Here is a 27,085-nt window from a genome sequence, read left to right as displayed (position 1 = left end):
TAAAGATACACTTTGCTTATCTTTTGCACTCCATTACTTTGTGAAGCAACCTCCTCCTCTTCCTGCTGCCCTGCCAAAGATGAAAGCAGCCAGGGGTCTCTGCAGTCCTAGGTAGGGATAGTCATTTTCTGGATTTTGGATCATTAGCTTTCCTGAATTCTCAGTCCTTGGTGGGCTTTAAGAAAACATTAAATTTTGTGGGTTATTTAGCTTATTCTCGTTGGGATGGAGTTAATATTCTCTTGCAGCTTTCTGAAGTGGAAATGGAAGACCAGTATTACACTAACTGAATTAATATTGCTTAAAAATATTTTTATTACTCTTATTTTATTTTTATATTATTCTTATTTTCCAGATTTTTTTTAATGGTATTCTTACAGTTGTTTCCCAGTGAATTTTAGATTCCATTTGTCTTCTAAAAAGAATTGCAAACAACTTCTTGGTAATGATTTAGATTACATTGAATGTGTAGATTAATTTAGAGACAAAAGAGCTCTTCGTTTTATTGTCTTGCTTTCTGAGAAAAAGGCGTATCATTTTAAAGTCTTTTCTCTATTTTAGTAGTGTGGGTTATAAAAAAAAAAAAAGATTTAATTTATTTATTTGAGACAGAGAGAGAGAGAGAAAGCACCAGCAGGGGAAAAAGCAGAGGGATAGGGACAAGCGGACTGACTCCACCCTGAGTGGAGCTGGACACAGGGCTCCATCCCACAACCTTGAGATCATGACCTGATCCAAAATTAAGAGTCAGCTAGTTAACCAACTAAGCCACCCAAGTGTCCCTGTTCTAGTAGTGTTTTAAGTTTTCTTAATATAAGTTATTTGGTGTTGAATTTGTTCCTAGGAATTTTAAGAGATATGTTTTTTTTCTTCCATTATATTTTCTATTGATTTTTTGGGAAATTGGTAGGAAAACTGCTTAATTTTGTATACTAATTTTATAACCAGTTACCTTTGAAAGATTTTATTACTTCCAGTAGTTTCACGGTGAATTAAGTGTTTTGGGTATATTGACACATGTAAAATGATAGCTTAGACCCCTCCATTTTAATACTAATCCCTCATTTTTTTTTAAAGAATTTATTTATTCCTGGGAGACACAGAGAGGCAGAGACATAGGCAGAGAGAGAAGAAGACTCCATGCAGGGAGCCTAATGTGGGACTCGATCCCAGGACCCCAGGATCACCATCTGAGCCAAAGGCAGACAGTCAACCACTGAGCCACCCAGGCGCCCCCTCATTTTTTTTTTTTTTAGTCTCACTGTATCATTCAGCACTTCTAGAACAATGCTAATAACAGAGTAATAGTGGGCTTCCTTAATATTGTAATGTTATTCCTTGCTTTAATGGGAATGCTGTTGGTGTTTTACCATTAAGCATTATGGTGGCCGTTTTTAAAAAATTTATTCATTCATGAGACAGAGAGAGGTAGAGACATAGGCAGAGGGAGAAGCAGGCTCCATGGAGGGAGCTCAACGTGGGACTCAATCCAGGGTCTCCAGGATCAGGCCCTGGGCTGAAGGCAGATGCTCAACCGCTGAGCCACCCAGGTGCCCCTATGCTGGCCTGTATGTGTATTTAATAATTATGAGTTTGTGTGTATGTGTGCTTAAGCCCCTCCCCCATTAGAATAGAAACCTATATTCCCATTTCATTGAAAAAAAATTTTTTTTTTTTAAGTATACTCCATGCCCACCGTGGGGCTGGAACCCACAATGCTGAGATGAAGAGTCACATGTTCTATTGACAGAACCAGCCAGGTACCCCTGAAAGATTAAAAAAAAAAAAAAAAAAGGATGTTAAATCTTAGAGTGGATGTTAAATTTTATTAAATGCCTCTTTATCATGAAGATGAAGAATACTTTTGTTTTTGCTAACATTTTAATGAGATGTTCTGGAATTTTTGTCACAGTAATTTTCATCAAATTTTTATTTTTTTATACATGTACCTATTATTTTAACAATTATAGCAATTCTGTTTTGTTCGTTATAATCACATTTAGATTTAACCAAATTAAATGCTAATTGCTAACCCTTTTCACCATTTCTCCACTTTATAAATTCTTCATTTTTAAAGACATTTTAGTTGTATGGATTGTGGCTTCAAATAATTTATTCGTTTTGTTTTATTTGTTCTGGGGAGACATTTATGTTTGCTGTATTCCTAATTCTTGCATATTTAAAAGACTTTTCCAGATACTCAGTCTTCCTCATAGTCCTATCTCATTGATTCTAAGAAGCACCTGTTCATATTTTCACATCTCTGAAATTATTTCTGAAATCTGCAATTTTTATACATTTCAAAATTGATGATTTGAAAAATAGTTTACTTTGTAACTCTTTCTTATATAGAGTTATGTAAAATAATGGTATACTTTTCAAATGATGGTATCTTCCCATGATGAAATATGGTAAGATAGGGGCACCTGGGTGGCTCAGTTGGTTAAGCATCTGACTCTTGGTTTTGGCCCAGGTCTTGATCTTGGTGTTGTGAGATCCAGCCCCATGTCAGGCTCCACACCCACTGGGGAGTCTGCTTGAGATTCTCTTCTCCTTCTCCCTCTCCCCCTGCTCACATATACTCTCTCTCTCAAATAAATAAATCTTTTAAAAAATATGATAATTCCAAATTATTAGGTTACCATAAAATAATTTTTATCCATAAGATTTAAAAAGATCAGAAATTTAATAACAGTGTGCTGAGTTGCAGTGAATAAGCACTTTCCTCTCATTATTAGTAGGAGTAAAAATTCAGTACAATCTCTATGGAGGACAGTTTAGGAAAATGAAAAATTTAAATGCATATATATACTCTTTGATTCAGCCAATATACTTCCAGGATTTTATCTTATAGGCAAATTTGCATGTATTTTAAATAATATATATGCTTATTCTTACTATTCAGCATGGTTTAAATAATAATATTCCAGAAACAATTTAAATATGTCAATAGTAGACCATTTTAGTAAATTATAGTACATCCATTAAGTGGAATATTAAATGTTAAAATTATATTTCACTAAGTAGAAAATTCTATGTCATATTCTTTTTCACTTCACATTGTACACAGTACTCACTTTTATCCATTGTCTAAATGTGCTGAGGAGATGTCTGAAGCCAGCATAAATTATTTAATTTGTAAGCGACCCTGCTTCTTCTAGATGCTAATAACATCTTTTCTTTATCCTTAAAATTTGGCAACATCCCATAATATATCTTAAATCTTGATTATTCCGTGTTAATTTTTCCTGATACATGACAAAAACCTTTTAGTTTTTCACCTCTATATCCTTGAATATTTTGGCTGTTCCATATTGTCTGCCTTTCTGTCCAAGAATATTACTTATGTTAGATTTAAATGGCTTATCTTACAAATCTACCATCTTTGTTCTGACCTCTTTGTTAGAATCTAACCACCTTTATTTTGTCATGTTCATCCTGAATGATTTTCCCTGGCTTGTCATCCATATTACTAACTTGCTTTTCTGAAATAGCTATTCTACTTGGAGTTGTTTCTAATATGAATTCAAGTACTGTTCTCTCTTTTTTCCTTTTATTTTTTGCTTCTTTCAGCTCTTTTAAGAAATCTGTTTGGTGGAGTTGTGTTCTATTTATCTGATGCAAAGTTTTTCTTTAAAATTCTATTTTATGAAGCAGTTCTCCAAATGTACATATTTTTCTCTTTTCCATATTATGATCCCTCCTCCTTTTCAGCCAGTCCTACTTTTTAATATTATTTATTGTTGAAAAGGGCAGTTGTGTTCTGGACTACTCTTTGCCCAGAAATGGTATAAGCCATTGGAATAACTGCCTTAGAGGCCAAGATAGGAGACTGAACACATTGTCGTGATCTCTTTTCTTTAATTGGCTGCTTGGTGGCAACAGTTGTCATATGCTCTCTCTAATCAGGTTCCCACAGCATATGTTAAACATTCATTCCAGAGGCAAATCAATGCTGATATATCTCTGATTGATCTGCTTTGCTTTAGTTTGCTGACAAGGTTGACCACTAGCTTACTGTTTTGTTTCTCTGCAGACATCTCTTGGCAAGGAAAACTTAAAAATGCATGGCAACTAGGTTTTAGGGAGCCCAATACATAATGCCTCTTGGCTCTTTTTTTTTTTTTTTTTTTTTTTGAGATTTTACTTATTTATTCATGAGAGAGAGAGAGAGATAGAGAGAGAAAGGCAGAGACACAGGCAGAGGGAGAAGCAGGCTCCATGCAGGGAGCCCGATATGGCACTTGATCCCAGGACTCCAGGATCACACCCTGGGCCAAAGCAGGTGCTAAACCACTGAGCCACCCAGGCATCCCTACCTCTAGGCTCTTTTGTTGTCTCCTGAGATTGAAACCAATTCAAATAAGGTGAAAGGAGCTGAGGCAGATGGAGATAAAATATCAGCTTTATTGTTGAGAGAGCTGTTGGAAGATACAGTATGGGTGGTCTTCTAATATGTCTGTTTTCCAGCCCACGGGAAACTTTGGGTCTTTGTAATAGTCATACTTACCTAGGACTTTTGATAAATTAGCTCTACCCAATCAAAAAATATGGACCAGAGGTGAACTTGTCAGGTTTCTCACTTAAGGGGTAATAGGGCAAGAGGCTAGGAAGGTGTATGGAAATTTTGTCCTTGTGGAAACTAGAAGAATTGAAAATAAACATCCCCCACCTTAAACATCATGATCCCTTTTTTAGTAGTCTTCTTTGCCAGGAAATAGGCAAAGAAGAGGGAGATAGGTATTAGAGTACTTAGAGAGATAGGTACCCCGTAGAATGCTGTCTGCTTCCTCCATAAGTCTGGCTGCTGTGCCTTTAAGGACTCATGTTTTAGTGATTGATTATTGGAATTGTTCTTCAGGACCCACTCAATTTGCCAAAACTGAATCTCTTTGAGTTTAGATGAGATGCATGGCAGATTTGGATATCCGCTTTAAATATGATGCAAACTTCATTGTATCTGAAATTTATACATTAGCATCAGTGCTGTGAGATGTGACTATTTTGCACAGGGGTTTCCTTCTCCGATTTTAGTTCTATTTTGGTCATTGAAAGGAATTATGCAAACATGGATGCATTTCCTCATCTTTCCCAGAAGCTGTTAACCTTTTAAATCATTGTTCATCTAACAGATGAACATATTTTTCTTTGATTTGTACTTCCTTTTTTTTTTCATTTGTACTTCTTGAGTTACAAAAGAGAGTAAATAACGTTTTTGTGTATTCATTGGATTTTTGATGTTCTTTTCTAAATTGCTTATTCTTTTGTCTTCATCTTTCAAATGATGAGTTTGTATTTTCAGTTATGAGTTCTCTAATTTAAAAATACTAAATTTTTCTTCTTTATATCTTACCTTGTCCAGCTATATCTTTTCAAGATTTGCTTATGGTGCCTTTATTATATAAATTTAAATTTTTTAACAATATACTACATGATTTCTGTGCTGGTATCCTGTTAGAATGATTTCTGACCCCAAACTTATCAAACATTCTGTATTTTCACATGATGTTGTTATAAGGTTTTAACATTTAAATTTTTAGCCATCCTTACATTGACTAAGAATCACTTTTTTTCAAACAGTTAATTGTCCAATGATAGTTATTGAATAACATATCCCTTTCCTACTGATTTGAAATGCTATATTGATTATAGTGGGCTGAATGTGACCCCCAAAGACAACCAGTCCTAAGTCCTGCAATCTGTGAATGTCACCTCATATGGTAAAGTTTTACAGATGTGATTGAGTTATGGATCTTTTGAAGTAAGATGATTCTGGATTACCTGGGAAGATTCTAAATGCTATCACAAGTGTCCTTATTTTAGAGAGAGGCAGAGGGAGATGAAGCACATACACAGAGGAGAAGGCAAGGTGTGAAGTCAGAGGCAGAGATTGGGGTTATGTTGCCACTATTCAAGGACTGCCAGCAGTCACCAGTACCTGGAGGAGAGAAGGAAGCATCTCTCCTAAGCTTCCCAGAGAATCCAGCCCTGCTGATACCCTGATTTTACACTTCTGGCCTCCAGAACTCAGATAATAAATTTCTGTTTTTTAATGCTACCGAGTTTGTGATAGTTTGTCTCAGCAGCCACGGGAAATTAATACATTGATCATATATATACCTATTCTTTGATATTTTTGGGTCTCTTTGTGAATTTTATTTTCATTTATTCCACTGTTGTGTCTGTCCTGCTGCCAGTACCATTCTGTTTTAACTAGTAAGGTTCACATTCAGATTTATTTTTTAAAAAAGTTAAGATTTATTTATTTGAGAGAGAGTTTGAGAAGGCGGAGGGGCAGAGGGAGGAGGAGAATCTCCAGCGACTCCATGCTGAGCTCAGAGCCCAACATGGCTCAGTCTCACAACTCTGAGATCAAGATCTGAGCCAAAACCAAGAATCAGATGCTCAACCAACTGTGCCATCCAGGGACCCTTCCTTATTCTTTTATTATTCCTTTTTGAGGATATTAGTTAGAGGGTTGTGTTTTGTTTTGTTTCCCTTCTATGTTGTCTTAATTTCCTTCAGCTATTTTCTTTTTCCTATTTGTTGGTTTAGGTTAGAGGTCTTTCTTGATGGAGACTTCCCTCAGATACCTGTAGATCTTTGGTTTTCTGTTTATATTTAAGAGGAAGACTCTAACAAAACTAATCAGAAGCTTTGTATATATGAGTGAGCTTGTCAACTGGCTAATTTTGCTCTAGAGTAAATAGGCAAAGATCCTTTTATGATGTCCAAATGACATACTCCTTTTCTCTGAAGCTTTTAATTCTTTCCAGAAAAAAGAATGTTACAGTCCTTTCTGAGGAATGGAAAGGTGTGTGTGTGGGGGGGGGGGGGGGGGGGGAGAGAAAGCTTTGCTACTGGTGAACAAAGAATGGAAAAAGAACTTGACATTCAAAGTTCTGTATGTAGGCTTTCACTTTATCATTTTGTTTTTAGGCCGAGTCTTCTGCAGTGTTGTCTTACTGAAGTCCAGAACTTCCTTGGTTCAATTTACTCAACTCTCATTGAGTGGCATAGAATAGAAGGGGCCTCAAGGTCCAGACAGCTGTATAAAGACTTCAATGAATCCTCCTTCCACTTCCAAATGGTGAGTCTTTATCTGCAAGATAATTGACTCACTGCTTATTAGCATTAGTTGTTAGTTGCTTAGGTAACAACTTTTTCTCCAAAAATGTACTCAAGTTTCTCATCTGCTTTGTCACTATACTTACTCTCCATATACTTATGAGTTAATTGCTTGCTTTTCTGTTTTATGTTTTTACTGTTATTTTAGTGGATTAGGGAAAGGAAAGCAGGTAAGTGCATGTGGTCAATCTGCATTTTTAACAGGGCACCTAATTTTTTAATACCTGAATGACCTCTTCCAGGAATGTTGAGCTTTAAAATTTTAAATTTAAAAATCAGTTAAGTAAAAAGTTTCAGGTTTTAAAAATTTACATCCTATATATTTTTGTTTATTTATAGGCTGTATGTAATCATTAAAATAACATCTTATACTTGTATACAAATTTATTTTTTTAAGTAAGGTCTGTTCCTAATGCGGTACATGAACTCACAACCCTGAGGTCAAGAGTTGCATGCTCTACCAAATAAGCCAGGCAGACACCTCACAACTTTATACTTTTCAAAGAAATTTTGCGTGTTATTCCATTTGATCCTCATAATATGAGAGGCTCTGCACTTGGGAAGGTTGAGCATAACAGAAGGCTGGAAGAAGTATTGGCCTGAAATATGCAGTGAAGTTGGAAATATTCTTAAGTTTCCTAGGAGATTAGCTTTATTTTTTTAATTTAAATTGTTTTCCAGCCTATAGTATAACACTCAGTGCTCATCCCATCAAGGGCCTTCCTTAATGCCGGTCACCCAGTTACCCCATTCCCCCATCCACCTCCCCTTCTACGACTCTTTGTTTCCCAGAGTTAGGAATCTCTCATGGTTTGTCTTCCTCTCTAATTTTTCCCAACTCAGTTTCCCCCCTCATGTGTGAAACTATGATAATTGTCTTTCTCCTATTGAAGGAGATTAGCTTTAATATCATTTTAACATAAGAATTTAGTAATTGATACTTTAAACTGTTAAAAGGATTTTAAATATAGTTTTTTAGCCATTCTTTCAAAAATATTTCTTTTGGCTCACTTCCTTTTCCTTAATATAATGTATAAGATTAAAAAAAATTTTTTTAAGTAATCTTGACACCCAATGTGGAGCTTGAACTCACGATTCAGAGATCAAGAATCGCATGCTCCACTGAGTGAGTCAGCCAGGCACCCCTTTATTTAATATTTTTATTTTCTACTTTTTACTTAAAAAAATTTATTTTTAATTAAAAAAATTTTAAGTAATCTCCACACCCAACATGGGTATTGAACTCATGACCCTAAGATCAAGGATCAGACACCCTATTGACTGAACCAGCCAGGTACCCGTCTTAATATATTGTTTATAGTTTGAATGGTCTTACTGATTTCTTTTTTTTTTTTTTAAGATTTTATTTATTTATTCATGATAGTCACAGAGAGAGAGAGAGAGAGAGGCAGAGACACAGGCAGAGAGAGAAGCGGGCTCCATGCAGGGAGCCCGATGTGGGATTCGATCCCGGGTCTCCAGGATCGCGCCCTGGGCCAAAGGCAGGCGCCAAACCGCTGCGCCACCCAGGGATCCCTGGTCTTACTGATTTCATCAAAATTTTTCAAGTCTTGTTTTCTAGTAATCTATTTTATTTATTTATTTATTTATTCATTCACTCATTCATTCATTCATTCATGAGAGACACACACAGAGAGAGAGGCAGAGACACAGGCAGAGGGAGAAGCAGGCTCCATGCAGGGAGCCCGACGTGCGACTTGATCCCAGGTCTCCAGTATCACACCCTGGGCTGAAGGTGGCGCTAAACCACTGAGTCACCGGGGCTGCCCTCTAGTAATCTATTTTAAATGCTATTCATATATTCTTTATGAAATGATATAATTAAGGTGATGTAAGTAAATCATATTTCTATAGTAAATTCTTAAACAGAAAGTCTGAAAAGTAGGTAATAATCCTGAGGCATCACTTTTGGGGAAAAAAATGAGCTCTGATTTGTCTTTTTTTAACTTCTTTAGAGACTAAAATTATGCTAACTACCAAAATTATAGACTACTTCTATAAAAATAAATTTTATTATAACTAGAAATTCAAATGTAGTTTACAATCAAAACTTGATTTTGTTAATACCTGTCTCTCTTGTTTTCATTCTTATAAACAACACCAATTTTTATGTATCTATCTGGTTCTTGGAAACCTGTAGGTTTTTCAAAGTTGGGTTGCCTGGAAATTAGTTAACTAAATATTGTGTATTTCAGTTAACTCACTATAAGATAGGAGACATCTTTAATCACACCTTTCCCACCTTCAAAATGGAAAAGAACATTGCTTGTGGAATCAAAAAGCCTGGACGTGGGGACATCTGGGTGGCTCAGCGGTTTAGTGACTGCCTTTGGCTAGGGCATGATCCCAGAGTCCCAGGATGGAGTCCCACATGGGGCTTCCTGCATGGAGCCTGCTTCTCCCTCTGCCTGTGCCTCTCTGCCTCTCCCTCTCTCTCTCTCTGTCTCTCATGAATAAATAAAATCTTATAAAAACAAAACAAAACCTGGATGTGTACTAAGTATCAGGGTGTTCTTAATGTACATGTATCTTTGAAAAAGTTCCTTTAATTTCACAGAGCCTCAGTGATCTCCTTTATAAAACTGGAATAATAAAATCAATCATTTCTAGCTTTCGGGGTTATTATAAGGATCAAATTTGATGAAATGTGTGACAACTTTAAAAATTGTCAAGAGTTCTACAAGTATAATTATTATTTTAGTATATAGTAATACTAAGATTATAAAAAATGTCTAGATATTGTAAGCCTCCCATAAGACTTTACCATTTATATAATTTTGAATTCTTTTAGAAAAATAATTAAGCTGTAGTCCTTTTATAAGAATATTTGGTCAAGATGATAACCTCTCTGTGGGTGACCTTCCTGTTTAATATGGGATTTTGAATGTAAGTAATTGCCATAATCCTTCTATTTTAGATAGATATAGGTCTGTATTTAATTTAATTTTCTCATATCGGTGTCTTTTTTTTTTTTTAAGATTTTATTTATTTATTCATGAGAGACACAGAGAAAGGTAGAGACCTAGGCTGAGGGAGAAGCAGGCTCCCTGTGGGAACCTGTTGCGGGGCTTGATCCCAGGACCCTGGGATAATGACCTGAGTCAAAGGCAGATGCTTAACTACTGAGCCCTCAGGTGCCCCTCATATTGGTGTCTTATTAGTGTTATGATTGCAGTGCCAAGTTACAGCACCCAGAACAAAGCCAACATTTAACATACATGTGAAACTGACTTCCTCATTGGGACTACTTGGAAATTTCAGCTAATTTAGTTCACTAATTCTAATGTCCATGGTATTTACTAATTTCATTTTTTAAAAGATATTATTTATTTGTAGAAAGCATGAGTGAGAGTAGGGAGAGCAGCAGAGGGAGAGGGAGAAGCAGATTCCCCACTGAGCATGGAGCTTGGGGCTTGATCCCAGGACCAAGAGATCAGGACCCGGGCCAAAGGCAGATGCTTAACTGACTGAGCCACTCAGGTGCCCCTTTTGTATTTTATTAATTTCAATTACTCTAGTCCTGTAATACTTCTTGTATCTCAGTAACCAAATCATATTTGGCTAAACAACAGTTAAATTTATGTATCTGAAAGGATTCATGTTTGTAGCCTTTATACAATTCTAGTCAAATATTAAAGCTGGTACTTTATATATAATATATCCATTGGTGCAGTTTCAGGAAGATTGTCAATCAGTGACTTGATAGACTTTCAAATCAGTAGTCCCTAATAATATTAGTGGGCTTCAGTTTATCTCCATGTATGACAGGGAGCAAACTTAATCTACTCATTGATTGACTAGAACTAAAAACCATTTCCAAATTAATGGACAGTTGATAAAAGATTAGTCAGGTAGTATCTTTAAAAATTAATTATATATAATATATGTTAGATATATATATTATGTTATATATAATGTATGTGTATATTTATGTATGTATATACATATATGCATATGAACAAAGAATAAACATTTTCTTATTACAAACAGTAAAGCTTAAAGAGACTTATGATTCTTCAAAGTATACTTTTGAGAATCATGGTCTAGATTGGGGGTCTGTAAACTTTTTCTATAAAAGGCCATATAGTCAGTAATTATGGCTTTGTGAGCCATGGAATCTGGTGGTTTAACTACTTAATCTACTTAACTCTACTGCTGTAGCAAAACAACTCAGAACTAGTTTTTCTGCAGACCAGTTTGCCAGTCAGCCTAGATCAACTCTTGACTTGAGATGTGTTCTCAGTTAAGTAGATCATTTGCCCACAAAGCACTTTCTTCAGAGATGAGTTGGATTACACTGGTAAACCTGAGTTCCTTTTATTAGGTTGAACCATGTGAAATTGCTAGTTTTGTAGGTCAAAAATGGTCTAATGTTATCAATTTCTTATTGATCAGTTATCTATTTTATTAATGAAAACATTTTTTGTATATTTTTTTATTGGAGTTCGATTTGCCAACATATAGTATAACACCCAGTGCTCATCCCATCAAGTGACCCCCTCAGTGTCCATCACCCAGTCACCCTAATGAAAACTTTAATAAGTACATACAGTCTTTTGCTAATGTACCAGTGAATGATTTTGTAACAAATGAGGATAAACAATACTCTAATCCCTTTATAGCATTGTTGAATGTTAGAATTAAAAAAAAAATTTTTTTAAAAGATTTTATTTATTTATTCATGAGACAGAGAGGCAGAGACACACAGGCAGAGGGAGAAGCAGGCTCTATGCAGGGAGCCTAATGTGGGACTGGATCCCGGGTCTCCGGGATCACAACCTGGGCTGAAGGCGGTGCTAAACTGCTGAGCCACCTGGGCTGCCCTGAATGTTAGAATTAATGTAAACTTTTCACTCTGACTCTAGATAGAATATGTTTTCTGTATGTAATTGTTTTATACTCTTAGTTATGATAAGGCATTTTATTTTTTCTTTAAGATTTTATCTACTTATTCATGAGAAACAGAGAGAGAGGTAGAGACACAGGCAGAGGGAGAAGCAGGCTCCATGCAGGGAGCCCAACATGGGACTCAACCCCGGGTCTCCAGGATTATGCCCTGGGCTAAAGGCAGTGCTAAACCGCTGAGCCACCCAGGCTGCCCCATAAGGCTTTTTATAAGCCTTCTGTCAGTTTCTCATTTTATAGAAGTCTCCATCCCGGGGATCCCTGGGTGGCTCAGTGGTTTAGCACCTGCCTTTGGCCCAGGGCATGATCCTGGAGTCCTGGGATCAAGTCCCGCGTTGGGCTCCTGGCATGGAGCCTGCTTCTGCCTCCTCCTGTGTCTCTGCCTCTCTCTCTCTCTCTCTCTCTCTCTAGGTCTACCATAAATAAATAAATAAATCTTAAAAAAAAAAGTCTCCATCCCTTTTTTTTTGTATATATTTTTTATTGGAGTTCGATTTGCCAACATATAGCATAACACCCTGTGATCATCCCATCAAGTGCCTCCCTCAGTGCCCATCACCCAGTCACCCTTTCCACCACCCCTTGTTCGTTTCCCAGAGTTAGGTGTCTCTCATGGTTTGTCTCCCTCACTGATATTTCTCACTCATTTTCTCTCCTTTCCCCTTTATTTCCTTTCACTATTTTTTATATTCCCCAAATGAACGAGACCATATGTTTGTCCTTCTCTGATTGACTTACTTCACTCAGCATAATACCCTCCAGTCCCATCCATTTTGAAGCAAATGGTGGGTATTTGTCGTTTCTAATGGCTGAGTAATATTCCATTGTATACATATACTATATCTTTGTCTCCATCCCTTGAATCAAAATAGAAAATTGAACTAGATTTAACGTGATTTAAGTATCTCTTATACAGAGAACACATTTTTCATTAACCTATATCATTCATATCATAGTGAATCCATAACATAATACCAAGAGCCTGGTCCAAATTTAATTCACCTTCCTTGAACCCTCTCCAAATTTTACCACCTTTCTGCTTTTTTTTTCTTTTTTAAAGATTTTGTTTATTTATTCATGAGAGACACACAGAGACAGGCAGAGACATAAGTAGAGGGAGAAGCAGGTTCCCTGCAGGGGCCTGATGTGGAACTTGATCCCAGGACCCCGGGATCATGCCCTGAGCCAAAGGCAGACACTCAACCATTGAGCCACCCAGGTGCTTCTCTTCTCTGCTTTCTTTTTTGAAGGTCTCATCAATTCCCACTGCTTAAATGTCTTTTTATAGCTAACTCCTAAATCACTGTTCCTTTTTTTTTTTTTTTTTTTTTTTTTTTTTTTTTTTGCGGGGTAGGGACAGAGGAAGAGAGAGAGAGAGAATCTTATGTTCCATGCTCAGTGCCAAACATGGGGCTCAATCTCACAACTCTGCAATCATGACCTGAGCCAAAATCAAGAGGCAGTCAGTTGGTTAAATAACCACCCAAATCACCATTTCTAATCTGAGTGCCAATAAAAATTAAAATGAAAAACTACAAAATAATACTTCTTAAATACTCAAAATTTCTAAGTGCTTCACATCGATTTTCTCATTTAATTCTTATAACAATCTATTTACTTCATTATTCCCTGTTTTACTGATGAGAGAACTAAAGGTCAGAGAGACTAATAAAACTCACACAAGATCCCACAGCTAGTAAGTAGTAGAGTTATTAAGTTCAAACCTAGCAATCTGACTAGAGACCCACGCTTGAAACAATCTTTATCACTACAGTTGTAATTGCTTTTTAATTATTTCTGTAAACTCAGATGCCACTTAACATTTCCGACTCAGAATTTCACATATCAGATGCAAAATGTTCCCATTTCTTTTCCTAATTCTCCTTATTTTTCAGGAGCAAAACTGATAAGTCATTGCTAACCAAATTCTATATAGATTATTCCTTCAAGGGTAGCCCCGGTGGCGCAGTGGTTTAGCGCCGCCTGCAGCCCAGGGCATGATCCTGGAGACCCTGGATCGAGTCCCACATCACGCTCTCTGAATGGGGCCTGCTTCTCCCTCTGCCTGTGTCTCTGCCTCTCTCTCTGTCTCTATGAGTAAATAAATAAAATCTTAAAAAAAAAAAAAAAGATTATTCCTTCAAATCTGTTTTTAGGGTATTGTCCTTGGTCCTGATTCTTATTAGATTATGTCTGGAATGTGGAAAGATTGTTACTAAGGAAAGATTGTTACTGTTTAACCTTTCTGCTGCTCAAAAAACCTTTATTGGTACCACATTACCTATTAAATATAGAGACCACTACAATCTATCAGCAATCTATCCTTTTCTTTTTCAGTCTATTTTTGGAATGACATTTCCTTGTCTCATGCTATTAAGATCTCTGTTTTTTGTTTTTGTTTTGTTTTAAGATTTTATTTATTCATGAGAGACACAGAGAGAGAGAAAGAGAGGCACAGACACAGGCAGAGGGAGAAGCAGGCTCCATGCAGGAAGCCTGACATGGGACTTGATCCTGGGTCTCCAGGATCACACCCTGGGCTGAAAGCGGTGCTAAACCGCTAAGCCACCCGGGCTGCCCAAGATCTCTATGTTTCTTCAGTATTTCACTTGTGGTACCTAGCATACCTGAATTCTAATCTTATTTCTTTTATTAATAGGTGTGAGATTGTTGGTAAGAGAGGGAAATAGGAGCTCCCTTGTAAATAATGTTCATGTGGCATTAATACATAGTCTTTGTAATAACTTCTCAGTCTTTTTTAATGTACTTGCTAATTCATAAGTAAAATTGCTATTTAAGAGTATAACTATTTAATGTGTACTTAACAATGAATGAATGGATGACTCTCATCTTTGGATAAGAGCTTGCTAGTGCTGCATAATAATAATAAATAAAATATGAGAAAGACAAAACCAAAAAGATATAAATGGGCTTGATAATCAGGTAAACATTTTTCAAAATAATAGTTATGCAAAAGCTAGTTATACATGTTAATAGTAGTAAATTGGTAAACTACAGAAAACTATCACTCTTTATCCCACTGTAGAGAAAAAATTTATTGACATTTTGGAGTGTTTCTTATCATTAGTTGAAATCATTAACAAACTTTGATCCTTTGGGGAAATGCTAATTGTAAGAAAACTTATGGTTTGGGAGCCAGAGTAATCAGGAGTACTATATTAATATTAAACAGCAAACTTGTCTAATGTATTTTCTTAATTGCACCAAGCAGTTACGTTATATTTAGTCAAAAGTCTTTACAGATTATTTTTCTCAAGGGAATTTTAGTACTTCCATCAGTCTACATATTACCATCAGTCTGATTTGCTTCCTTTTTAGTGATGTCACAGTAATGAGATACTAAAGTAAGTACAGAATTACCTCTGAAGAGAACATTGATTTAAGATTTGTACTCCAAATCCAAGGGATAGATAAAAAATAGAAATTGTTTCATGCAAAAAGGAATAAAGTGTTCTATACGGTGACTGTGTTCAAGTAAAAAAAAAAATACTCTTACTGGAAATAAAGATTGCTAGTTAAGATGGCATAGTAACATTTGCTCTCAACTTATGGTAATTAGAAAAAAATTAAGAAGCAACCCCAAAAAGATGTATCTTAGCTAGATAATAAGATAATTATGAACCAAAAACAAAATAGAAAAATAAAGTAGTGAGTGGAGCTGAAACAGATGTGCTGAGCTCACAGTATAGAAATAGGCTCTGGCATTTAGGAGTTCAGTTTCTGCAGGTTAGTAGAAATTAAAGTGTTTCCCATGCACTGTTTCTTCAGACCTGATTAGGTCAATAGTATTTCAGTTATCATTCTAACAGAGGCTCTAAGGTAACCGTTTAAGATGCTGTGGAAGTGGGAACCCTGAAGGTGAACTGGAAACAAGTGAATAACCAGTAGTAAAGAGGAATAACCACTGAGGAGAAGGAAAAAATTAAAGATTCTGTACTCACAATAAGCCAACAAAATTGACATTTGGAACATGAATTCATTGCAGGTGAAAATAATTTTATGGAAAAGTCTAAGAATACTATATATTTATGCTGCTACAGAGAAAAATTATAGAATGTTAACTGTTAAAAAAGACATGAAATTAGAAGAATATGAAGAAGAACCAATTAGAAATCTTGGAAATTACAAAAGAAAGAAATCAAGAAGCAGTCACTGGATACTAAAAAAACGTCAATAGCTGTGATGAACTCTAGACAGAACTGTAAAAGAGAATTTATAAATTGGAAGATTGTAGTGAGGAATTTACCCAAAATACGGCACAGAAAAACAGATACAAAAATGATCCATTAAGATGTATAAAGAGGGGATCCCTGGGTGGCTCAGCGGTTTGGCACCTGCCTTCAGCCCAGGGCGTGATCCTGGAGTCCTGGGATCAAGTCCCACGTCGGGCTCCCTGCATGGAGCCTGCTTCTCCCTCTGCCTGTGTCCCTGCCCGCCCCGCCCCCTTTCCGTGTCTCTCATGAATAAATAAATAAAATCTAAAAAAAAAAAAAAAAGATGTATAATGAATAATACCCAAAAGAAGAAGTAGATAAAAAAGAAGAAATTATGGCTTAAAAGAAAGGACCTGAATCTCCAGAATGATAATACCCTACCAAAACATATCCTAGAGAGCCTGAGGGCATCAACATTAAATAGAATACTCTAAAAGATTCAAAAGATGATAAAATTTACTCAGAAAGAAGCGATAGTTTGACTCCAGAGTTCTCATTGACTACAGCAGATGCCCTAAGACATGGGGATTCTGTCTTCAAAGAATTAAACACTAAAGAATGCTATGTAATGGAAACAACAGAACACATGCATACATAGCAACGTATATAGGACCTAAAAACAAAGGGCTGAGTGAAAAATACCCAAAAAGTCAGAAATCTATAACACTGTAACATTTGTGTATGCTAGAATGTGTACATAACACATTTTAGAAGAATACATTCAGATAAAAAAGTACACATTTAACACATTAGAATGATTGTGAGGAGAGATGGAAATGAGAAAGGAGTTAAAAAAAATCAACGAACAAATAAAATGAATCTTGCATGGACCAATAGTGATAGCTTAAAAAAAAAGGAAAAATACAAGAAGTTGTTAGTCTAGACTTTTATATACAAGAAACATTGAATGGGGGCACCTGGGTGGCTCAGTCGGTTGAGTATCCAACTTTTGGTTTTGGCTTGGGTCATGATTTCGGAGTCCTGGGATCAAGCCCCACCTCAGGCTCCAAGCTCAGTGGGGAGTCTGAGGATTCTCTCCCTCTCCGTTGCCCTTCCCTCAGCTTGTGCTCTCACTCAAATAAATAAATCTTAAAAAAAAAAAACAAAAACAAACATGAAAGAAAGCAAAATAGAGTTTCATAGATATCAAGACCAAGCATGGGCAGCCCTGGTGGTGCAGCGGTTTAGCGCTGCCTGCAGCCCGGGGTGTGATTCTGGAGACCCAGGATCGAGTCCCGCATTGGGCTTTCTGCGTGGAGCTTGCTTCTCCCTCTTCCTGTGTCTCTGCCTCTCCCTTCGCTCTCTCTGAATGAATAAATAAATAAATCTTTAAAAAAAAAAAAAAAAAGACCAAGCATTTTTTACCCACAGGATTCACTATAAGAACTATTAAAGATGGACCGTTTCAAGAGCAAAGAAGGAAACTATAGGATATAAGAAATAATGGTTAGCTATCCTTTCTCTTCCCATTTGGGGAAACCTGCCCTAATCTAGTTACCTCTGACTAGTTGGCAAATTTGTTTAGTCCTGATGCTCAGTGAGGAGGACCATTTAGCTTTCACACTGAACTGTATCTACAAACTTTGCCATTGTTAATAACAAAAAATGGGATTTTTGGCTTTCAGCTACTATACCTTACATTATTTGTTTCCTAATTCTTTAGACCAATGCAGGGCAATAAAAAAAGAACACACTAGGGAAGCCTGGGTGGCTCAGCGATTTAGTGCCTGCCTTTGGCCCAGGGCGTGATCCTGGAGTCCTGGGATCGAGTTCCACGTTGGGCTCCTTGCGTGGAGCCTGCTTCTCCCTCTGCCTGTGTCTCTGCTTCTTTTCTTCTCTCTGTGTCTCATGAATAAATAAATAAAATCTTTTTTTAAAAAATGGCAGAATATTAGGATACCTGGATGGCACAGTTGGTTAAGTGTCTGACTCAATTTCGTCTCAGGTCATGGTCTTGGGGTTCTGGGATTGAGCCCCACATTGGGCTCTGTGTGGTCAGTGTGGGGTCTGCTTGGGATTCTCTTTTCCTCTCCTTCTGCCCCTCCCATCCATGTGCACGCTCTCTCTCTCTCTCTCTCTCTCAGATGAATAAATCTTAAAATGAAGAGTCTATTTTTAAAATGGCAGAATGTTGACAATTTATTATATTTGTCTGCATATGTTGAACTATAACTTTTTTTTTTTAGAGATTTTATTTATTCATGAGAGACAAGAGGCAGAGACCTAGGCAGAGGGAGAAGCAGGCTCCTCGCAGGGAGCCCAATGTGGGCTGGATTGGATTGGATTGCATTGGATCCTGGAACCCCAGGATCACATCCTGAGCCAAAGGCAGCCGCTTAACTGCCGAGTCACCCAGGCATCCCCGAACTATAACTTTTAAAGAAATTTTTTAAAAATTTCGTTTATTTGACAGAGCACAGGGGTAGGAGGCACAGAGTGAGAAGCACAAATAATGCAAATCTCATCTTTTGTAGATTTACACCCCAGCCACTATCCTCCCCTTGCCAGAAAATGTGTGCTCTTTTCAGGCAGGATAGCTTCCAGAGAGGAAAGGGAGGACTAAGTTTATTTCTCTCAAGTCCAGTCTGGTAAGTTACTTTTTCTCCTCCATGAAGGAGATAATGAGGGAGTGGAGAGAGGCAAGGAATATACTCTTTGAGCTGTGTCAGCATTGCAGTTGAGGTGGAGAAGAGATGTTCTCTTCTGATGCTCCCTAAATTTTGTTCTCTTAACTGATCGGACCTAAGCTGACAGTCAGCTTAGTAGAAGAAATCAGCAGTTTGTCATAAAACTGGACTGACCCTCATGCTAATAACAGTCTAGAGGGAAAACTAAGTGGAAGCTGCCAAAGGAGACAAATTGGATGGGAAAGATGAACTGCAAGTTTTCTCTCAAGACTCTTTATGTGTTGGAACAATATAATGATTATGTCAAATCCAATTTGACTCTGTACCAAGATTAAATTCTTTTTCTATTTTCTGTCTCAACTTATGTCTAGCCAAGTTACCCAGCATAGCATATGAGAGGTTCTGCAGTTAGATGGTAACTCATCTAAACTGGATATCCAACGGCGAATATTCAGAGGATATCTGGCAAGTGGCCACTTGGGGAGTTTAGATTTTATCTTTGTTTTGTTTAATGCTTTTTATTTAAACCTACTTGGTCTGATATTAGTATGGCTATTCCTACTTTCGTTTCTATCTCATTTTGTTTGAGGTGGACCCCAAATAGCATGGAGTTGGATGTAGTTTTTTTGTTTTTTATGGTTTGAAATTGTTTATATTTGAAAGGAAGTTTGCATTTATCATACTAAATAGTGTCATTGTTCTTATTCTGTCATCTTAGTTTATATTGTTTGCCTTAGTCTTTTTTTTTTTTTTTTTACTTATTTATTCATGAAAAACAGATAGAGAGAGGCAGAGACAGAAGCAGGCTCCACGCAGGAAGCCCGACACAGGAGTTGATCCGGCGTCTCCAGGATCACGCCCTGGGCCGAAGGTGGTGCTAAACTGCTGAGCCACCCAGGCTGCCCTGCCTTAGTCTTGTTTGATGTTGCTTTAATCTTGTTTTTCCCAGCCTGCTTGCTGGTTTTTCTTTTTTATTGTCTCTGGTAATTTAGAAAGCAGACATTCTGTTTTTATTTACTTTGTGATTACTTAAAAAAAAAAAAGAAAATGAACTTTTATTTCTTTACTAACATTAATAATACGTCAATATCTGTTGATTCCCCTGAAAACAAAAATCACGTACTTTAGTACCTCCCTGTGTTCCTGCCTCACACCATTTAATGGAATAATTTAGGCTTTTAAAACTATTATTATTTCTTTCTTTACGTTTCCTTAAGGAATACTTTTCACATTTGCATTTCCTGATATAGCCATATTAACTGTATTAAGAACTGCTCAGACATTAATTTTCAAGTTTGTCAGGTTATAATTTCCTTCTTTGTTTTTTTAATAACTTTTTAAACCTCAAATGGGGCTCAGCCTATGACCCCAGGATCAAGAGTTGCATACTGTTCAGACTGAGCCAGCTAGGCACTCCCCATCTTTATTTCTAACATATCTACCCTATACCTAAGTTTTTATTTCTGTTTATTTATTGAATACTAAAGTATTTCTTTGGTTTTTTTTTTTTCCTTTGGGTTTTAAAGGAGAGTATGTATCTGAATCTTTGCATATCTGAGAATATTTATTAAATGTCTATTCTGACACAGCAGTTATAACTATAGCAAACTTTTCTAAGGAAATGATAGTAATATGCAAAGATGTGTATATAAATTCATTTTGCAGTATTATTACAAAGCAAAAATTACAAACTAATATATGTCTACAAATAGATTGGTTAAATAAAATTATTTCCAATAATTATAGCAGAATTATAATAGTTTTATCACATCTTCTAACTGAAATTAATGTAATTATCATTGACATTTTTGCCTGTTACTTGTACAAGTTGTATCATAAATTTAGACCATACAGAGCGAATATTAGTATGTGTAGCTATTAATATTCCACTTGATATATTTTTCACTTTTTCAATTGGATTAAATACTAGCTGACTAGATACATGTTATTGAAAAAAATTTAAGAAATTTTAATCTGTTCTTTGTAGTCACTCCATGGATTCCTTTGGGCAACCCAGACCAGAAGATAACCAGTCAGTAGTTAGCAGAATGCAAAAGAAATACTGGAAAACTAAGCAAGTCTTTATCAAAGCAACAGGAAAAAAGGAGGATGAGCACGTGGTGGCATCTGATGCTGAACTGGATGCTAAACTCGAGGTAAATTTGAAGATTCTTTGTATTTAAGAATGTATTTGTATTCTTTGTATTTAATTTGGAATTAAGACTGGAGAACTTGCAGATTTGATAATAGAATGTTCAGTTCTATTCATCTGTCAATCAGATCTTCTGAGTAGGTCACATTTCTCACAAATTGAGAATTGGCAGAACTGGTATTATAAATTGAAGAAAAAATAATTAAGTAATTTATCTGGCACAAGCATTAGTGTTTAAGCTAAATATTAATGAATCAATTATATTCCTAATTGGTACCGTATACTCCTTATATATCATGCCGTAATATTTTGTACTACTTTTACATGAAATCTTATACCTCACTGAAATTAATTGAAATCAAAGTGAGTGAGGGTTTTTATTTTTTTATTTTTTTAAGTTTATTTCTTATTTAAGTAATCTCTACACCTAATGTGGGGTTCAAACTCAGGACCCTGAGATCAAGAGCTGCATGCTCCACCAACTGAGTCAGCCAGTGACCCCTGAGTGAGGATTTTTATAAGTTAGTTTTTGTTTCTATAATTAAGGGATAGAGTTATTTGTAATGCATTTTTTTGGCTATGTTTTTCATTTTAAATAAAAGGAGTAATTCCCATGAAACGACTTTAAACCTGCAAGTGTTTTATACTTTTAAGTACTTAAGCTAATTGGAAGAAAGTTTCCTGTATATACAGAAAGGTCTGGGTTTTTAAATGCAGGTTTACTAATTCTATGTATGTATACTAATTGAAGATAGCCTTTAAAGATATTTCCAAGCAGGAGTTCTATTATGCTTGGAATATACTCATTTGTTGCAATCCTTAAAAAGTATAGGTCTCAAAATAGGTCATAATCTACCAAGTATTTTTATCCTACAAAATGTAAACTTATGGCCATAACAATGTGGAAATAACAAATTAACAAGCTTTTACTATTTGCATTGAAAAGTATTCTTCTTAGGATTCAATGACAAACGTGGAAAAAATTAAGTGACTTGATTATAAGTAATAAATGTTTTAAGGCTAAAGGAACTGTTCACTATTTCCTTTTTTTTTTTTTTCTGTTCACTATTTCCACATACGATTCCCACAGAAGTAGATTTTCCTGTCTTATTTATACATTGTCAGGGAATCCAAGAATATTTTATATTCCTGTACATTAGACAAATATTTGAAATCACCCAAGTACTTTCTCCCACAATTGTAGTATATTTTTTGAGAGTGAGATAATTTTTCATTGTGTGTATACTGAAATCATCATGTTGTTCACTTTAAATATATTACAATTTTGTCAAGTTATCCCTCCCTCACATTTAAACTTTCATTGTAAAAATAAAAAGCAATCATATATATAAATCTTTCAAAGGCCTATGGGAAAAAAACCAACCATGATCATTTCATCATAGTAGAACACTCATGTTTATATTCTTTTCTAGTCTTCCATATGAATTTAAAACAGCTTTTTAAGCTGGTAAGTCCATATACCACATTCATTTCAAACATACGTAAACTTAGGTGGAAAGTTAATAGTTGCTCCTCCATTTAGATTTTAGTCTATCACTGATCTTCCTTAGGTCTGATCACATATCAAAATAATAACAAAACTGTTTCAGAGAGGCAATTCAGGCTAAATGGTGACATCAGAAATTTTTTTGATATTCAAAGGGTTAGGGCCCAATACTGTGCTGTGCCAAGGTCTTTGTGAACTAAAGTCTTACAACAGTTTTTCAGCATGGGACTTCATGGGAAGAAGGCTGTCCCCTAAAACCTATTTATGCCACCTCATCTCCCTGGGAAAAACCTAAATTTATAGATGTGTGAGAAGAGTTACCTCATGTGTATAATGTATCCTAATCTTCAACTTTCATGTGCTTGCTTTGAAATGGGTGTCTACTGGATGTTTTATTTTTTGTTAGTTATTAGCAACAGTAGTAATGAAGGGAAAATTCTAAACAAAAACAATCCAAAAGTAATTTATTTTTGATATTGTAATACATTATTTAATTTTTTTAAAGATTTTATTTATTTATTCATGAGAGACAGAGAGAGAGAGAGAGGCAGAGACATAGGCAGAGGGAGAAGCAGGCTCCATGCGGGAGCCCAACATGGGACTCGATCCCGGGTCTCTAGGATCATGCCCTGGGCTGAAGGCAGCACTAAACCGCTGAGCCACCTGGGCTGCCCTATTATTTAATTTTTATGGTTATTCACTGGCCTGTTTTGCTTAGGATAATATTGTAGAAAAGCCAGATTGAAAGTTAACATTTTCTAAAATTATCTGTACTCTTCTCAATTGGCAGTATTTGAAACAGTTTATATTGGATTTACATTTTTGCTATTTAGGTAGTTTGGAGCTGAAAGGAGGACAGACTTCACAGTTACAAATTTTATTAGTTCCCATGTATTTATCACCATTTTTTCCAGCCCTCATGGGGGAATCTAAATTTTTTACATCAAAAATAAAATCAATACTGAAGTACATCAAAGTCAAGGAAAATAGACCTAGCACCTATAAAAAAAAATGTTCTACTTTCAAAGTGCTTATAACAGATATATTTGTTTATGGTTCTTTAAATTGTCCTAATAAAATTTATATTTCAAAGGTTTTTCACTCCATTCAAGAGACATGCACTGAACTTCTGAAGATAGTTGAGAAATACCAGCTAAGACTCAATGGTATGAAATCCTTATAATATCTATAAAATAGATATTATCCAATAATTCCCTTTGAAAATAAATAATTTACTTGTGTTTTTGAGAATGAAAGATTTAATGTAAAAACAGTAGTTTACTGAACTATTTTGTGAATGGTTCTTTATGACAAAGAGGTGACAGCAAATAGCAGTGGGAATGGGGAGCTAACAAGTGAGTGGGCTTGAGTTCCGCTGCTGCCTCAGAGGTATCGAGGGACTTCTCTTTCAGTTTGTTTTGTGTGTGTTTTTTTAAAAGAAGGCTCTATGCCCAGTGTGGGGCTTGAACTCAAGACCTCAAGATCAGAAGTCACATGTTCTACTGATTGAGCCAGCCAGGCACCCCTTCCCTTTTCAGTTTTTAAATCACTTTTTCCAAGCAATAAACCAGGGTGAAATTAGGGATGACTATAGTCATTTTTCACTTTAAGCTTATAATTTGAACACTTTATGGGCTCCTCCCCACACACTTACTGGTCTTATTGTGATTAGAGGGTCAGACTTCTAAAACTTTGTGGTCAAAGACCACTTTGTTTTTTTTTTTTATTTTTTTTATTTTTTAATTTTTATTTATTTATGATAGTCACACACACACACACACACACACACACAGAGAGAGAGAGAGAGAGAGAGAGAGAGGCAGAGAAAGAAGCAGGCTCCATGCACCGGGAGCCCGACGTGGGATTCGATCCCAGGTCTCCAGGATCGCGCCCCGGGCCAAAGGCAGGCGCCAAACCGCTGCGCCACCCAGGGATCCCAAAGACCACTTTGTTTTGTGTTTTACTTTCAATCTGTTGTAAACTGACACTTTTGTAATATACAATAAAAAAGAATTTCTAGAAAAATGAAATTAAAGAAGATACGTAAAATATAAGCACACTTTTTTATTATTAGATTCAACAGATATAGTCAAATTAGTAAAAGTTTCTAAACAGCTTTGTTTAGTTTTGGTACTTGTCACAGGCCAGTGACAAATGGTTCTGGACTGGAATTGGTCAGTAGACCGCACTCTGAGTAGTAGTGTACTACATGACAACTTATAGGGTTTCAGCATAAAATTGTAGATGTCTATGAGCCTGAAATACTAAGCATAGGCCACTGAAGCCACGGTGGAAGTCAAGATTAAGTTTAGTTTAAATAGGAAACAAATACTTTGTAAGAGGCAATGATAAAATGCATGTCTACACATTTGGAAATGTATCATTTGTGGTTTTGTCATTTTGGAATTTTTTTTTCCACTAAAGATCAGTCTTTCCTGAAGCAAGGTCCATGAATTCACTACATTAGAACCATCTGGAATACTTGTGGGTAGGGGGAAGCGGATCCTCAGACCTATAAAATCAGAATCTCTGGAAATGGAGTCCCAGGAATTTGCATTTTTAAAATAAGCCTTTCCTTCCCCCAAGTAATTCTTGTGTATAGAGAATTATTGCTGTGAGAATTTTAGTTGTGTGTTTTAAACAAATGGTGAAATGAAACAGTTAACTATACTGTAATTTTTTTTCTAGTTATATCAGAGGAAGAAAATGAACTAGGGCTCTTTTTAAAGTTTCAAGCAGAACGGGATATGACACAAGCTGGTAAAATGATGGATGCTACTGGCAAGGCACTCTGTTCTTCAGCCAAGCAAAGGTTTACTATGTTTTACATCATCCTTTAATCTGTAGTCAACATACAGTTTTGACTTATGTATTTAAATTTGCATATTTATAAAGATTACTTATCATTCTAGTAAAGGGTTAAAAGAGAAATTTATTACAGCATATAATTGTTTTGATGCCTAACTTATTTTGTATGTAAAAGAATTACTTAGGGCAGCCCTGGTGGCGCAGCAGTTTAGCGCTGTCTGCAGCCCAGGGTGTGATCCTGGAGACCCGGGATCGAGTCCCGCGTCAGACTCCCTGCATGGGGCCTGCTTCTCCCTCTGCTTGTGTCTCTGCCTCTCGCGCGCTCTCTCTCTCTGTGTCTCTCATGAGTAAATAGATGAAATCTTAAAAAAAAAAAAAAAAAGATTAAGAATTACTTAAAAATTGACATTCTAGGTTGCTTAATTCCTATAAATAGGCTTTAAGCCTATTTAAAATTTTTTTTAAAGATTTATTTATTTTATTGAGAGAGAGAAGAGACTGAGAGGCAGAGACACAGGCAGAGGGAGAAGCAGGCTCCATGCAGGGAGCCCGACATGGGACTCGATCCCGGGTCTCCAGGATCATACCCCCAGGCTGCAGGCAGCGCCAAACCACTGTGCCACTGGGGCTGCCCTATTTTTAAATTTCTTATGGTTTAATGTAACAGAGGCACACACATATAAAATATGAATATTTTAATTATTCTCTCTTTTCTTTGGATACTATACTATCTAGGAATACATTAGAATTTTTCCTCATTTTAAGCAAGGGCATTTTTTCTTCTTAATTATTTGGCATTTATCACTTTACAGATTTTTAACATGAAGATACCTACTGCAAAGAATCTCCTACATTTACTTTTTAAAAATATTTTATTTATTAGAGAGAGATTGAGAGAGAGAGAGAGAGGCAGAGGCAGAGGCAGAGACACAGGCAGACAGAGAAGCAGGCTCCATGCAGGGAGCCGGATGCGGAACTCGATCCCAGGACTCCAGGATTATGCCCTGGGCCAAAGGCAGGCACTAAACCACTGAGCCATCCAGGGATCCCTCTCCTGCATTTACTAAATACAGCCAAAATCTTTGCAGTTTCAGAAGAAAAATAAAAACAGGTCTTATCAGACCTATAATGATGATGTATAACTTAAGTGGCTTTATTCTGTAATACCACATCAATGCAAAACCCATCATTAAGGAAATTACAAAGGGACAATCAATACAAGGCCCTTCAGTGCCACTAAGTCAAAAAAGCAGACCAGAGGAGCTGGGTTTGATTTGTGTTTCTTAAATCCTTGGTTTTTTTGTCCTCATCCTTAGCTGCTAAGAACTCAATACTCATTAGTTCTTCTAGCATTTTATCTGCTTTTCTATACCTAATTTGTCATATGAAAGACTTTCTATTTATCTAGGATTATGCTTTGTGAATACAGGATCTCTTTTACCCATGGAACTCTTTTCTAAATGCAGATTTACTTGGCAGATTATTTATACATGGATTAATATCCAAAATGTTGCAAAAATTATGTATTTCTTAGAATAAGAAAAGGGAGAGATACAGACACATTATTATAAGTCAGTCGGAGAAGGACAAACATTATATGTTCTCATTCGTTTGGGGAATATAAATAATAGTGAAAGGGAATATAAGGGAAGGGAGAAGAAATGTGTGGGAAATATCAGAAAGGGAGACAGAACGTAAAGAC

The 27,085-nt window shown here is 36.1% G+C and overlaps 1 protein-coding gene across 6 annotated transcripts in view; it reads left to right on the top strand.

Moving 5' to 3' along the window:
• Positions 1 to 27,085, top strand: part of ICA1L (islet cell autoantigen 1 like) — a 79,880-nt gene that overhangs the window by 6,057 nt on the left and 46,738 nt on the right. For all 6 annotated transcript variants that reach the window (XM_038585427.1, XM_038585428.1, XM_038585429.1 and 3 more), the window contains exons 2-5: positions 6,940 to 7,090; positions 20,904 to 21,072; positions 23,669 to 23,741; positions 25,264 to 25,387. In XM_038585427.1, the coding sequence (XP_038441355.1) occupies positions 7,065 to 7,090; positions 20,904 to 21,072; positions 23,669 to 23,741; positions 25,264 to 25,387 (392 nt within the window). In that variant the 5' untranslated portion in view covers positions 6,940 to 7,064. The remainder of the gene's footprint in view (positions 1 to 6,939; positions 7,091 to 20,903; positions 21,073 to 23,668; positions 23,742 to 25,263; positions 25,388 to 27,085) is intronic.

The sequence above is a fragment of the Canis lupus genome, chromosome 37 (assembly GCF_011100685.1).
Source record: "Canis lupus familiaris isolate Mischka breed German Shepherd chromosome 37, alternate assembly UU_Cfam_GSD_1.0, whole genome shotgun sequence".
Lineage (NCBI taxonomy): Eukaryota > Metazoa > Chordata > Mammalia > Carnivora > Canidae > Canis > Canis lupus.
The sequence above is the reverse complement of the archived record's forward strand: the minus strand, read 5'-3'. Positions and strand labels throughout refer to the sequence as shown.